The sequence below is a fragment of the Adiantum capillus-veneris genome, chromosome 3 (assembly GCF_014529385.1).
Source record: "Adiantum capillus-veneris isolate H3 chromosome 3, ASM1452938v2, whole genome shotgun sequence".
Classification (NCBI taxonomy): Eukaryota; Viridiplantae; Streptophyta; class Polypodiopsida; order Polypodiales; family Pteridaceae; genus Adiantum; species Adiantum capillus-veneris.
The window spans coordinates 81,456,451-81,472,572 of record NC_140933.1 but is presented as its reverse complement, the minus strand read 5'-3'; the positions used below and the strand labels follow the sequence as shown (position 1 = coordinate 81,472,572).

The following is a 16,122-nucleotide window of genomic DNA, read 5'->3' as shown; positions in this document are numbered from 1 at the left end:
GGAAAGTGAGAACCAAGTTAATTGACACCCCTTTCACTGTCTCTCATAGATAAGGACCATGTGTTGTTCGCAGGGTGACTCCCCTTTTAGCCATGACCTCTAAGTTGTCATGGCTCGACATGAGCATGGCAAGAATATGTAATTTTTTGTGGTTGTCAATATAATTTACTCACAGTTTTACATAAAAAATAGATGCAACTCTCTTCACCATCACATAAATGTAACACTACCCAGAGTTTTAGACTGTTCTCTTTCAAAGCTACAATCTCTCTCTTCTTATTTACAATTTTAAGGTGCTCTCTCTAATATCGCTCGGTTTTGTGATTGCTCGGGAAGTTCACTCAAAGTCTCAAAATCCTCCTTTGGAGTTATTTTGCTTTTGGGACGACTCAAGATCCTCTACCTTGCAAATTTTGGCCCTTAGGTAGCCACAATTGCCTTGGTTTCAGATTATTGTGCCTTGTGTGGCATTCTCCCTTGTTTGGTATCGCGTTTTATAAGACCTGTGTTTGCCTCTATGTTCATGCCTCTTGGTAGAGATGTTTATCTTGGCTTGCAACTTGTACACTAAGGTGTGGTATTGGTAGCCACAACTTTGCTTGGCCTTCATAATGTCCTTGTGCCTCCAAAGGCTTCTTTGTAGTGAGCCACCCTGTTGAGTTGTTTTCCTGTCTTGACTGGCCTTCAGCCCATCGAGGCTCATCACCATCACTTACTTATTTACCTTGGACTAGCCCTAGCTACCAGTGGAGCTAAGGAATCCGGTACCAAGTTGTCCATCCTGAAATTAGGCAAATCTCCAGGATTTGTGGATGAGGAAGCATAATATCCATTGGACATTTCCCGTAGGACGTTAGGCTTCCCCATCTCAAATTGACTATGTCCAGAAATGGAAGCTAGCGCTTCACTTTCAATGGTGGGACACGGGCATTAATGGAGCCACATGATCCTTCACTCATCTTGCGAATTTGGAGCAGGTAACAATAGCATTGTAGCATTGATGGAGGTCCATCCATGGTTGACCAAGGACCATATCAACATGTGAATTCCCTCAACTTACCATGCGAAATTCAGGTTCCTCAAATGTGACTAAATGCTCCAGCTTGCAACAAAGAAATCCGCTTTACCAGTGCATGGCATGGCATTGCTAGCTTGATTTAAATAATCTCATCATGACGGCCAGAGTCTTGCATAATGCCGCATGCCTTCAAGATGTAAGCACAGCCTTCAAGACAAAAGTATAGGTGACTGAATTTGGAGAGATACACTCGCTCCGCATCCGCTGGAAAAAGCCTAGAGCTTCCTGGCCCTGCCCTTGTTCGGCATATCCTGCAATCAGTGCATTCCAAGAGTCCACATTTCGTACAGGAAGCTCCTCAAGCACTCTTTGTGCTTTCTGAAGTGCACCACATTTAGCAAACATGTCGACCAAGAAGCTGCCAAGCACGACATCTTTTTTCAACAGCCCCTGACTGACAATATCAGCATGAACTTTTGTGCCCCTATCAACAGCTTGGATACAGCCACATGCCTTCAAGATGCAGACGTACGTGATTGCATCTGGAGAGAGGCCCTCGCTTTGCATCCGCTGAAAACAGCCCAGAGCTTCCCAGCCCTGTCCCTGTTGCGCGTATCCTGCGATCAATGCATTCCAAGAGACGACATCACAGACAGAAAGCTCCTCAAGCACTTTCTGTGCTTTCTGAAGGGCACCACATTTAGCATACATGTCAACCAAGGCATTGCCAAGCACGACATCTTTTTGCAACAGCCCCAGACTAGCAATATCATCGTGAATTTTTGTGCCCATATCAGCATCTTCCAGAGAACCACATGCCTTCAAGATGCACGCATAGCTGATTGCATCTGGAAAGAGGCCCTCACTTTGCATCCGCTGAAAACAGCCCAGAGCTTTGCTGCCCTGCCCCTGATGCGTGTACCCTGTAATCAATGCATTCCAGGAGACGACGTCCCAGACAAAAAGCTCCTCAAGCACTCTTTGTGCTTTCTGAAGTAAACCACATTTGGCATACATGTCGACCAAGGCATTGCCCAGCACGACATCTTTTTGCAACATCCCCTGACTAACAATATTAGCGTGAATTTTTATGCCCATATCAGCATCTTGAATAGAGCCACATGCCTTCAAGATGCAGGCGTAGATAATTGCATCTGGAGAGAGGCCCTCGCTTCGCATCTGCTGAAAACAGCCCAGAGCTTCCCGGCCCTGCCCCTGTTGTACATATCCCGCAATCAGTGCATTCCACGAGACGACGTCCCGGACAAAAAGCTCCTCAAGCACTCTTTGTGCTTTCTGAAGGGCACCACATTTGGCATACATGTCGACCAAGGCAGTGCCAAGCATGACATTTTTTTCCAATAGCCCCTGACTAGCAATATCAGCGTGAATTTTTCTGCCCATAAAAGCATCTTGCATAGAGCCACATGCCTTCAAGATGCAGATGTAGGTGATTGCATCTGGAGAGAGGCCCTCAGTTCGCATCTGCTGAAAACAGCCCAGAGCTTCCTGGCCCTGGCCCTGGCCCTGCCCCTGTTGGGCATATCCTGCAATCAGTGCATTCCAAGAGACAACGTCCCGCACAGGAAGCTCATCAAAGACTTGTTGCGCCATGACAGGTGCACCGCACTTGACATACATACTGACCAACATGTTCCCTAAGTACGTGTTCATTTCAAGTAACCCACTATCACGAATATCAGCATGTATCCTAGTGCCTTGGTACAAATCCTTCTTCTTAGCACAGTCTTTAAGTGAGCTCACAAAAGAAAGACTCATTCGCTCCATCTCCATGTTTGCTTGTGTAGCCTTCATTGCTACTTTCTTGGCAGTGCTCTGTGAACACAAAACCAGTGGTGCTGAGAGAGAAAACGAATGTGTGTGTGTGTGTGTGTGTGCGAGTGCGCGCGCGCGTGCGTGCACAAAAGCAGCGGTTCTCACACACCGTTCCATAAAGGCGACCCCCATCGCATGTCTCTTCTGCTATGAGGGTGGGCTCCCAGCTGCGATGCTACACGCCTCATAAGGTCCGAAGCGTGGGCAAACAGCCCGCTCTTGCATGTTCTCCACCTTCTTCGCCTGTGGTGTTTGTGCTTCGTTGTTTCCAAGCTATGGTGAAGCTGGTGCAACAGCGATGATGACGCTAAAACGGAAGCGAAAGATGCCAGTGCAACAGCACATGCTGTCGATAGGCCTCTACACGCTCTTTGCCTCGTCATGGAGCCTGCTCCTGCCCGCCTTCAACCGACCTGTTCGACTTTAGCCTGTCCGCCTGATCTTGCCTGCATTCGTAGCCAACCCCTTAGTCATAGTTGAAAGAGCTAATCTATAGAGCTTCGAAAAACACAAAACCAAGCGAATCTTCCCAGATTCGCTTGGCTTAGTTTGTACAGCAAACACACTGCCACTCGTCTCTCTCTCTACCCTGCAGCAAGCTCTCTCTCTTAGTTGTTGGCATGCAAACCACGGCTATGAGAAGGTCGTGTTTGGCGATGCTTTGGACAGGAAGTGATTGTGGGGGAGTTTTGGACCACCTTGGATTGTTGCTCAAGATTAGATAAAGAAACTAGACCCCAAGTCACACAAATGCATCTTCATTTGTTATTGTGTAGATAAAGAGATGGGTTATTGTCTCTGGAACCTAGAATATAGAAGAGTTATTTGCATCTCACAATTGATATTTACTGACTTAAAGATGCACAGACACCCCGTGAAAGATGTTGAGTATGGTAAAGTGAGATTCAGGAACATAGTCTCAAGTCCAATTACACAAACAACTCAATCTACTAGCAACCCTGCCGCTATTAATACTTCAGAGAGAGCTATTGATGCTCCAGAGAGAGCAAAGTCCAGTATTCAAGCAATGAGAAAATTTACACGAGTCTCTCGTGCCCCTGAGACTTGGGAACTGACAAAGTTTCGAGAGGCAAATAAGTGTTGCCTTGCAAATGGGTGTACAAGAAGAACTACACGGGTTGTTGAGGGTTTCAAGCAAAAGAAAGGCGTGGTTTTCGATGAAATTTTCTCGTTAATGGTCAAGATGACTATGTTCTGTCTTATGCTTGGATTGGTAGCCATAAAGGACATGGAACTTGTCTAGATGGATGTGAAACTGTACTTTTCTTCATGGAGATCTTGATGAGGATGTCTACATGACACACCCAGAGGGTTTTGAAGTCAAACCTAACAAGTCTACGAGGATAGAATTGGTGTATAGATTGCATGAGGCATTTATGGCCTAAAACAAGGCTCAAGGTAGTGGTACATGAATTCTGACAAGTACATGCACTCCCAAGGGTATGAAAGGAGCCAAGAAGATCATTGATTGTATACTTGGAAGTTGAACGATGGTTCACTTATCATCTTGATACTTTACGTCAATGATATGCTCATTATTCGAGAAGTCTAAAGATGAGATTGTCATCTTGAAGAAGTCACTTAGCATGCAATTTTCTATGAAGGATTTGGGAGATGCAAGTTAGTTTCTCGGTATGCATATCAAGAGGGATAGAAAACATGGAATACTAGAGTTATCTCAGGAGGCGTATATTCACAAGTTCTTGCAGTGTTTTTAACAAATATGTTCTTGTTTACATGGATACAAGTGAGAATTCTATCATTATTTAGGAATTTTTTGGCTTAGCTGTTGTCCGTCACACTGAAGAATTGGGCTTCATATGCATGGTGGACCTCCACAACTCAGTAGTTTTTTGAATAGGATCATTAGAATGATGCCTCATTCTTATAATATTATATAAGAATGAATCTAAGACTAATTTGTTTTTGTACAAATCTTTGTCCAGTGATCTAAGACAATTGTCTTTTGAACATTATGTTCTTTTGTGTATATGTATTAAGTTTAATATAGCAACATACACGTTGGTGCAACCAAAGTTGGTCGACCATAGAAGATGGCATGGGCAAGTATGTACAGGCTTGCAGATGCATGGCAAAGGGCTAGAGCAGATACAAAGATCCTAGGCAGACAAGTATCAGTAGATGTGTATGACTGATGAGGTTTTTATAGACAAAAAATACTCGAGGATGGGCATGACAGGTGAAAGAGGATTGCAGGGCTGTTTTTTGGCTTGAGGATGTAGAACTTGAGTTGCTAAAGGAGCAGGTCCAGACAGCTCATCAAACTGAGCTTTAGAGCCCAAGATATTTGAGTTTGAAGGTGCAGTGTATTGCAGATCTCAGACGGCCAGAGTAGGTGGTGCGAGGTAGTTCGAGCCGGTTCCAGTGGATAGAGTTGTAGTGCTTGAATTATGGGCCATGCACGTCTTTTCAAGTTACGAATCGTAGCTCTAGTTTGCAAGTTACGGCCATCGGAAAATTTTTCGGGGGCCAGTTATGGGCCAAGTTGACCGCATGGGGAACCATGCCATCTGATTATTTTTGGATCTTGACAAAGTTCAAGAAGATAGTGGGTGATGCATGGAGCTAGCCGGAGCAGACATCTTGGCAAACGGATGCACGATGGTCGAGATACAGTAAGTGGAAGTGGACGGTTGATAATGACCGTAAGGAGACGCTTTTCAGTAGATGTGTATGGCTGATGAGGTTTTTATAGACAAAAAATACTCGAGGATGGGCATGACAGGTGAAAGAGGATTGCAGGTCTGTTTTTTGGCTTGAGGATGTAGAACTTGAGTTGCTAAAGGAGCAGGTCCAGACAGCTCATCAAACTGAACTTTAGAGCCCAAGATATTTGAGTTTGAAGGTGCAGTGCATTGCAGATCTCAAACGGCCAGAGTAGGTGGTGCGAGGTAGTCCGAGCCGGTTCCAGTGGATAGAGTTGTAGTGCTTGAATTATGGGCCATGCACGTCTTTTCAAGTTACGAATCGTAGCTCTAGTTTGCAAGTTACGGCCATCGGAAAATTTTTCGGGGGCCAGTTATGGGCCAAGTTGACCGCATGGGGAACCATGCCATCTGATATTTTTTGGATCTTGACAAAGTTCAAGAAGATAGTGGGTGATGCATGGAGCTAGCCGGAACAGACAGCTTGGCAAACGGATGCACGATGGTCGAGATACGGTAAGTGGAAGTGGACGGTTGATAATGACCGTAAGGAAGCTGACGCTTTTCTGCCATTTTGATGCTCGATGATTGCAAGCCTCCGACATGTCTAAGTGTAGGGCAAGCAGATAACCTTGAAGTTCGGGTTGGCGGATTTCGGTAGCACTTCATAGCTAGAGGGTTGGTTCACCAGGCAACTAGTGGCAAGGCTCTGAAGTTAGTGGACAGAGGGAATTCCAATGGGCACTACTCAGAGATTTTTTGGAGAGTTGTAGAGGGCAAGGGTCATGCCAAGGGTAGGACCGGGCAGGGCCAAGAACCAAGATGGACATGCAGTCAAGGGGGTCTCTATGTTTAGCAGGCCAAGGGCCTATATAGAGCATGGCTGGGTAGAGATTAGCATGTTCGAGTCCCCTCAACCTTATACTGGTATCAGAGCTCAGGGTGGGGGAGCCATGGAGGAGGGGGGAAGGAGATCGGCATGCATGGTCTCTCTCTCTCTCTCTCTCTCTCTCTCTCTCTCTCTCTCTCTCTGGGAGTTTTATTTACATTAATTACATCATATCATCTTGCACTTATGTCACACTTGTGCCATAAACTGCAAACATCTCTCCCTCAGCTTCCCATCAGAGACATTGATGTTAGAAAATATGACGTAGCTAAATAGATATTTGAGTAGATTACTTAATGGAGAGAGATAGATTTCACACGCACGAGATTATAGAGTAGAGAGAGAGAGAGAGAGAGTACACACAATATACGTGATTCACCCAATGTAGGCTACGTCCACGGGAAAGCAGCCATTCAATGTCTTTAGTACTTCAAAAGAAGAAGTAGTTTACAAAGGGATTATACCCTTCATAGAGCTCCCACCTTGCTTCACTCTCACCACCTCACACTCACCTTGTTGCATCAACTTCACACTATGACATGTGTGTAGAAATGGCCTCCTTTTCTAGGCCAAAAGGGTTGCCCTCTCTCATGAGAGGCAGCCATGTGTAGCCGCCCTTGTGTAGATAAGTCCAAATCGGACCCTCCAATCCGCCCATGTGTGGCCGCCCTTGAGAAGACAAGTCCACTTTTGAATTCGGCCACCGGCCACTGGCTATTGACTTCCGACCACACCGGCCACTGGCCATTGACTACCGGCCACCGGCCAACCGATCGGTCCTTTTTCGACCAGTTTCCGGCCGCCGTCCGGCCATAATATTCCGGCGAAAAGAAATATTTCGGAAAAGGGGAAAAAAAGTCTTGGGGCTTCCGCCCCCGAGGCCCCTAAAGTTGCCCCTAATTTTTGGCCATGAAAATTTTGGTTTCCGACGAGTGATTTTCCTTCACGCACGATGGCTTCTCCTCATAATGGTGGCCTTGCAAATGTGTGCTTTTACCACAGAAAATTACAAGGGGTAAATCAGGCTCCATACTTAACAATTGAGACAATCCTCCATCATCTTTTTCTTAATGATCTCCCATGGGATAGTGACTCTACAAAGTGAGACTTTTTCAAGCATGCATAATTCTCGGCATTCCAAATGAAAAAAAGTACCCATATTCTCATGGACTGCATACAAAACTGCATAGCCTCCTCTGGGTATTTGCACAAACCAAAAGCCATAGAGAAAATAGACAATTTAACAGGGACTCATTTTTGCACATGCTGAAGAATCCACAACCACCATTGTCTTACATTTTTGCAATTTCAAAACGTATGTTTAAGCGTTTCCATAGCCTTACAATTAGGACATTTCCCATCCACAATACATTTTTTAAGCAATAGTTCTCCACAGGGAAGAGAACCTATGAGCAGTCTCCACATAAACATTTTGTGCTTGTTTGAGAAAGGGAGACTCCATAAGGCAGCCAGTCTCTGTATCCACCACTCTTATGACTATTAAATCTCCAGTATCTATTGCATCTAACATATATTTCCATAGTTGGTATAAGCAAAATTGATCTATAGAAGACTTCCACCAATCGCCTGCATTCCCTGGGAGGTACCAGTCTTTGAATCTCTCCCAAAGGTTCTCTGTAATGGGAACTTGCAGCCTGAAAGTCTGAATACACAAATCTGTCCAACTTGATCTAAAGGCATTGGAAAGTCAGAACTTTCTCCTGGCTGCAAAAAAGGGAACAAACAATCCCTAAGAGTCCAACATTTGTTCAATGCATGTGATACCTTTTCTAACATCCTAATGGCTGGTTTTTTAATAATCAAAGTAGGAGGATTTTTAAAGACAAAAATCCAGAAGACATTTTATTTGCCAAGAGAGTTGCCTATATACCTAAGGCGACCTTGCCATATCAAGTTAGAGCATATATGTTTCTAGGAGCTTATCATCAGGTGAGCAATGAGACATCCTCTCTTAAGAGGGGCATGGGAGAACAATTTATCCCAATCAGACATATTCCACGTCCCATGAAAGTACACCGCTGACAAAGATATAATATCCCACATACATTTGGACCAAATAGTGTCTCTTTTGAACATATGTTTCACCATAGTAGCTCGTCTAGCACGAGCGTGTGCCTGCAAGTTTAGGACTCCCAAGTCCCCCTTGGTTCTTAGGACAGACAACAAAGTCCCATTTGATAAAGGCACGGGTTTTCCCTTTATTCCCCCAAAGAAATTTTGTCATAAAAGTTCGTATATGAGCTAAATGAGTCTTTTTCCAGTCCAACAATGGCAAGTAATACAACTGATAGGGAACAAGAATATCCTGTATAATTTTGAGCCTGACATGCAATGGCCACTTATCACAATACCATGCTGCCATTTTAGTTTGGACTCTAGATAGAACCCACTGAACCAGCTGGTTGTTGGGTGTGTGCACTCTTATAGGATACCCCAAATACCTGACAAATGACCTTTGTGAACACTCTTTCCGGACCAAATGAGATTGTCAAACTGATCAGCATTTATATCAATAAGTACAAATTTCTCCAGGTTCAAATTCATACCAATAGCGAGAGAAAACAGAGCGAGGTAAGACATGCATTTAGTCATGTTTAGATTTGTAGCATGTAAAAAGATCACAGTGTCATCAGCAAAACCAAGAGCCAGCAATTGTTCTTTGGTCAATTTCAGACCAGTAATTCTCCCTAAAGTTGCTTGTTTCTCCAAAAAGCAAAAAATTGGATGAGTACTAACTGCAAAAAAAAGAGGACTTAAGGGGCACCCTTGCCTCACTGATCTTTGAATATGCACAGGGTCTGAAAGTTGACCATTCACTATGATCCTTGAAGCAGCATTTTGACCCAGCAAGAAGATGCAGGCACTCATTTTGGCCCCAAAACCCAACTTTTGCATAATGGCATGAATAAAGTCCCAAGCTACAGTATCAAAGGCTTTGGCATAATCTAGTTGTAGCAGTACTGTGTTCTGGTTAGTTTTGACAGCATATTCAGTCCCCAATTGTATAGCCATAATGTTATCCATGATAGACTTGCCCCCAATAAACCCAGTCTGATTCATATGAATATGTTCCCTTAACAGAGGAGACGGTCTTATGGCCACCGAGTTAGCCAGAACCTTATACAACAAACCCATCATGGTTATGGGTCTCCACTAGGAGAGTGTTGAGCATAACTTTTGCTTAGGAATGAGTTTTATAATCCCCTCTTTGAGATGGGGGTCCATAGACTGTGATGCCCAGATAGCATTGATTGCCTCCTTAACCATACATTTGAGGTGGGGCCAAAAATACATCAAGAATTCCTTAGAAATCCCACAAGCTCCAGGGGTTTTATCATTCCCCAACTTGGAGACAACATAGTGAAGTTCTCCTTCATCAAATGCACTCGAGCCTCTGAGCATCACAGTTATTAATTCAAGAGTCCACAGAATCTAACATCACATCCACAATTGCCTGCTGCATTTCCTTGGAAGTATCCACTGGTTTATTGAGAATGGCTTTAAAGTGATCCACATAGGTTTGCATAAGGTTCTGGCTGTCAATGACCTCAGACCCATCTTCTCTTATAATTTTAGTGATAGCTTCTCTATTATGCTTAGCCTTAAGCTTAAGAAAAAACCCCTTAGAGGTGTCATTCACATCAGATAACTCTCTCACTCTACATTTAACCTGCACTTAGCAACCTCAGCCTCAGCTATTGAGAGAAGAGCACCCCTTATGTCCTCAATTTCTTTACATATATGTACAGTAACCTGTCCTTTGTGCACCTGATCTAGCAAGGGTTTTAATTTCTCATTCAAATCGGCCAGTCTCTGTCCTTTTTTTTGCAGCCACCATCTTACCATGATGTCTTATGCATTTTTGCATTTCAGAGAAAAAAAAAATCCAGGTATTAACAGGATCATCATTCAACCTTTTAGCATGGCTAGCACAGCTTAATACATCTTCTTGAAAGTGTTTATTGTGTAATAGCAGATTATTCACCATTAGAGGCCTCACTTTACTAGTTTTAACAGACATAGCATTAGCACCAAAAAGATTCATAATGAGAGGAAAGTGATCAGACATACAAAAGTCAACTTGAACCTGCATTTGACAATTAGCAGGTAGCCATACATCCTACATAAAACAAAATCTATCCAACCTGGACCAAGATGACATATAAGACTTAGAGTGGAAAGTGAACCCATTTGAATTGAACCCATTTAACCAGGCATTTGACAATTGTTGCAAAGATTCCAGCTCATCCCAACAAGTAGCTTCTTCCTTGCACAAGATAGTGCCCATGGAAGTGGTATCTACTAGCTTAGTTACCATGTTAAAATCACCGCCAAAAATACCATTTCCTAGATTCATCACTTTTAGCCATGACCAGAGCTCCATTCTATGAGTCCATATGTTAGCAACATACACATTGACAATATGCAGAGGTCCCCATGCCTAATCCATTGTAAAAACAGAGCATCGGCTAGAAGGGTGATCAAGCACCCACTGAGGGTTGAGAGAGTTTTTTATAAAGGTCAGTACCCCAGAATACACCCCTATTTTTCCCCCATAAAAACAAGAGTATCCTTTAAAGTGATAAATTTCTCCGGCTCTTTTATGCTAGGTATGTTCCTATATGAGCACTACATCAAGATCTTTTTGCAAAATCCATTTATTAAGCATAGCCAACCTAGTGGGGTCATTAAGACCCTTAGCATTAAAAGCTGCAATTTTCATGAGGGAGTATTCATAACAACTTGGGTGTTACCCCCTCGTGAGAGCTCTCATCTCACTATCCACCATGTTAACCTCGAGATTAATAGCAAGAGCCTCTCGATTGGGAGGTACTTTTTTAGCGGTAGTACAAGCTGCCTCAATAGCAGCTAAGGTGTCAGGTGAAGTCATATCATGTAGAATATCAAACACATTTGGGCTAATGTACCCTAAGGATTGTTTTTGAGGTTTGAAAGACTTTCTAGCAGAGACTGCTTGGAACCCCTCAGCATCAATAGGCCTTTTCCCCTTATCCATGGTTCTATTGATACCATGAGGGTTAGCAGATGAGGAAGGACCTTGGTGCCCACTACCAGATTTTTCATGGTTCCCTGCATGACTAGGATTGAATAGAGGTCTAGAGACCCCTTTAGCATGGCTAGCTATTATGTCAGGTGCATGAGCATAAGAAGGAGAGACATTTGCAGATGTCTGATTCACCACAGGACTACTGCCATTGCCTGGCTGAAATGTACTAGGAGATTTTCCAAATATTTGTTCCCTTGGAATCAAGTTCTTATTGCCTGGATAAGAGGGAATTAGATCCCTGAGGGTTGAGACACCGCGGGGTAGTTTTTAGAGAAGTGCCCCAACTTGTTACAACAAAAACATGCTCCTGTTAGAGAACCCCATTTAAGATACAGCACCATCCTACCTACAAAAGGAATGTTTATATATGTAGTTTGTGGAAAGGGGTTTTTGGTATTCCACAATAGGCATGCTTTGTTTCTGTTGGGGGAACTAATTGTGGGGGCATACAAGACTTGGCCCAATGTAGCATTAATATCCTTAATGCATAGCCACATAAAGGAGGTAAGTCAATGTATTCTACCCACACGGGGCACTTAGAGAGCAAGGCATCCTTTATCATTTTAATGGGTTTCCAATCAAACATGTGAACAACCACCCCAAACAGTATAACAATAGATTTCGACAAGAATGCAGCCTCATCTTGAGACTTAAGGAACAATACCTCGAAAATTCTTTGCCTAGCATGAAAGATTTGATCTATAACATGAGCACCAACCCCCTTATCAATGGCATGTCCTATATCATTGATTTGAGGCAGTCTACCAGTACAAAAAAGAACAACAACTCTAGCTTTGAAGACAGAGATTTGTTGCCGAACCATTTCAGAATCCAGAGATACCTGATGATCCCCTTTTATCTGAGGATCGTTAGTGATGGAATCTTGTAGAATAACAGACAGAGCCGACGCATCAAAGGAGGGGGTATTATCCAGTTGTTCATGAACTAAGCTCTGAACTTCTTCCCTAGGGTCTACACTAAAAGCCGAAGGTAATGCATAATAGGCCATAGCAAAGAACAAAGGAAGGACATGTTTATTTAAGTGGTAATCATCGAAGCAGGGTTGAAGCTAAGTGTCGAGGTGGGTATTGCAGGGTCGTTCACCAGTGTGTTGCCCGCTCATAAGAGGCTTCAGGTCGGATGCAGGCATTGTGGCGGTAGGTCCTAAGCACAGTTTCATCCTCACCTCGCCATTCTGCTCTCTCTCTCTCTCTCTCTCTCTCTCTCTCTCTCTCTCTCTCTCTCTCTCTCTCTCTCTCTCTCTCTCTCTCTCTCTCTCTCTCTCTCTCTCTCTCTCTCTCTCTCTCTCTCTCTCTCTCTCTCTCTCTCTCTCTCTCTCTCTCTCTCTCTCTCTCTCTCTCTCTCTCTCTCTCTCTCTCTCTCTCGCTTGTGAGGAGTCCTGTGGCAAGATGGACAGAGAACAGGGGACGCAGGAGCGGTCCCTTGCATGAAGGTGGCAGGTTCAACAGGGAATAAGGCCATGAGGGAAACCCCCCTTGCATGCAAGAGAAGACGCAGGTGGACCTGCACAATTGGGGGCACGATCAGAACCAAAAATAAGCACCATAGCGTACTTTGCAATTTTTGTTTCCTTGTTGAGGCCACTCGGAGTCGGAAAAAGACGACGCAAACAATTTTCTCCCTGCGTGCACTGTGTGCAGAAGCCGCCATGGCCAAGGGCTTGAAGTTCATACTTTTCAAGATTAAATTTTATCTAGGGTGCCCTATTTTTGGGCACCCACTCTCGTTGAGGGCTGAGGCCCATGGTGGACAGACCACACAAGCAAGCAGTTCATGGATGGTGGCAACAATGATTGCAGCAGAGTGTATAATGCTTCAAATCTTCCATCAAACCAGTCAATTGCAGTACAAGCTATAAATCTGCAAAATTGTGTACTCTTTACAAAGAAGAAAGTTATGGTCATAGCTTAACTAATATTAAATCAGGACGGTTGTGATCCAACATGGATTAATAGTAAGCTTGGCATGGAGGGCCATGCAACATGCAAGATGTTGCATTGTGGCTACGAAGACATGTTCCAACCATTCAAAGTGGACTTCTAAGAGTCGGTAAGCAAGTCAACTTTAAAGGTTTCAATTATGAGTTCATTGAATCTCGCAGAGCTCTCTGCATTATAAGCACGGCAAGCAAAGGCAAGCATGACAACTTATTCTTTAGTGATATTTGTCCTTAGCATGGGGCAATTTGAGCATGTTCGCTAAGTCTTGAACATTTTTCATGCATGGCATGTGATATCTTAAACGGCTATGAGCATAGTCGTTGGCCGAATGAATTATACCATCAAGGGTCTACCATTATGGATGTCAAATTCCCAGTTTTGGCTTGGAATTTTTTGGTCCTAGGCAATGTTTGCTCCTCAGGTTTAGGCAAGGCATGTTGCGTGTAAGGTTCCGGTATTTGGCTAGGATATGGCTCATAGGCAAGTTGTTTGACGTTGATGCAATCAGGCAATGTCAGGATCCACCCATTGTCGGCAAGCGGGATCCAACGAGTTTTCCAAGACATTACGGGAGCAAGGCTCCGTCTACAAATACTCAAGATAACAATAATCAAGCCTATCAGGTATGAGGTATATACTTTGCAAGAATTTTATGTTTTTCAATATGTGGTACAATTCAACAAGGTCGATTATCTATGAATGCTCGACAACGTCGACTTTCTTTTGCTATGACATTGTATGTATTGGCAAGAGTATATGTTATTCATGAGAACCAAAACTCCATGAGTACTTATTTGAATCAAGACTTTCCTTTTGACATTTGCCAATAGCGGTTTCCATAGTTTGGAATATGCTATTAGCATACGAACTTAGGGAAACTTGTCAAGATGTCTGCAGGTTCTTTAGATCACAAGAAGGTGTATATGATACATATGCTAGCTCACTCAAGCAGTATATATGGCTATGAGCCGGATTCAAGCAAATTACTAGAAACATGGCCACAAATGGGCGACAAGTTTAGTAAATTTCAAGTTATATTTGTTTTTGTCTATGTTTTTCATTTTGGAAAAGATCTCTCTACTGTGAAAGCAAAGTGCTTGGGCAGACTCCATAAGAAGCCATTGTACAAAGCAAAGTGCTTTACCCGACTTCACGTGAAGCACGGCTTCTATTATGTACCACAGTCTTCTCCATTGATTTTTTATCAACGATACTGTCATACATCTTTGGCACTACGTGGGATATAAGCTCATAGTTTATGCAATGATGCAATGTGATGTATCCATGTCAGTGTGATCGTGCAAGGCACGTATACTAGAAGCTCACATGGTTGAGACTTTCATTGAAGCCAAGGGCTTATTATTCTATTTTTTGCTATGTATGCATGGCATACTAGTACGATAGACGTATGACACCCATCATTGCACACGCTTCCACTATAACACAGCACGACTGTTGACAAAAACCCAAGATTACTAATTATTTTAGGTTTGGAAAAGACCTAGTGGTGAATACAATTCCACCTTCAATGGATCTCCTACTTCATCTATAGCATGAAGAGTGTCTATATGCGTACAGTTTGGGGGTAAGAACTAGCTCATGATTACTAAATCATTTATTCAGTGTGATGGTAAATTCTTGGAATCTTCACACTTGCGATGTCAAGGAAAGAAGTCCATAAGCTTCCAAGGGCTAGTGGATAATTTCAACCTCCAAAGTTGATTTCAGATGTTGTTGGCTGCTAGTTGAGCAGTTTCCATACAAAAATCTAACCAAGGGGTTTGGCAATGTCAACTTTAACAGAGGGGTTGGATTTCAACGGCAACACCCAAGGTTACATGTGCAATATTACTTGCATTTTACTAATTTTCAAATTAGTGCTCCCAGGCCTTTGCAGGTGGGAAATTTGGGCAAGTGCCTTTCACTACGGATAAGTGAACACTATGTTCAACCTCCAAGTACACATCTCATTTGGTTTTGTTTTGTTTTGGTTGCTTTTCCATGTAGGATGCATAAACTATGTTGTCATCCATTTTTTTCTCTTAAGAGAAATGACAAGGTCATATAAGAGCCAAGAAATTTGGGTTGTAGTGTCCAAAATAAGTTTTCGCATTACGCAGTTATAGACCCACTTGTAGGGTTTGATTTGGCACATGTTGTCTCATGGATACAACATGGTCTAGGAACTCAAGGAGTTTGGTTTAGCCAATGTGGAGCATGGATAATGAGGGTCTCTCTCACGCACATCGCATGCATGTTTATAGTTACCTCCACACCCAAGAAGATCTTGCACTTGAAGGATGTTCTTTTTTTAAACATCCTTACCTGAGACATATTCCACATGTGGAGAATATGAGTCTCTAGAACTGACACTCACACCGCTACTTCAATTAGGTGCCGCAATGATGTCCCTAGGTGCTGGTCAAATCCATTTTCTAGACCATTTTTTTCACGTTAAATCAAGAACAATCTTAGTGGCCAAAAATTGTCGGATACTTACAACGACTTGTTAAGGTATAAGTACCACTAAACAACCTTAACACATGGTTGTTTACGCATATAGCAAGGCTATGGGTTATTAATGAAAAGGTTTCATTGTTTGTACCTAGGAGTGATTGATGTTTCACCTTCTACTATGGTTC

General features: G+C 43.1%; 1 protein-coding gene and 1 pseudogene across 1 annotated transcript; one reads left to right on the top strand and one right to left on the bottom strand.

The window, feature by feature from the left end:
- Positions 1–210: 210 nt before the first annotated feature.
- On the bottom strand, positions 211–3,353 carry LOC147461183 (pentatricopeptide repeat-containing protein At3g09040, mitochondrial-like). Its single transcript, XM_086508804.1, has 2 exons — positions 2,964–3,353; positions 211–2,854 (listed from the first exon to the last, which is right to left on the bottom strand). Exon 2 carries the CDS (start codon positions 2,831–2,833, stop codon positions 1,208–1,210), a length of 1,626 nt encoding a protein of 541 aa, XP_086364930.1. The 5' UTR covers positions 2,834–2,854; positions 2,964–3,353; the 3' UTR covers positions 211–1,207.
- A 9,835-nt stretch (positions 3,354–13,188) lies between these two features.
- On the top strand, positions 13,189–13,749 carry LOC147461182 (uncharacterized; annotated as a pseudogene).
- Positions 13,750–16,122: the final 2,373 nt, after the last annotated feature.

Excerpts from the sequence above, each read along its gene's own strand:
- LOC147461183 (XM_086508804.1), bottom strand. The coding sequence starts at position 2,833 with ATGAAGGCTACACAAGCAAACATGGAGATGGAGCGAATGAGTCTTTCT.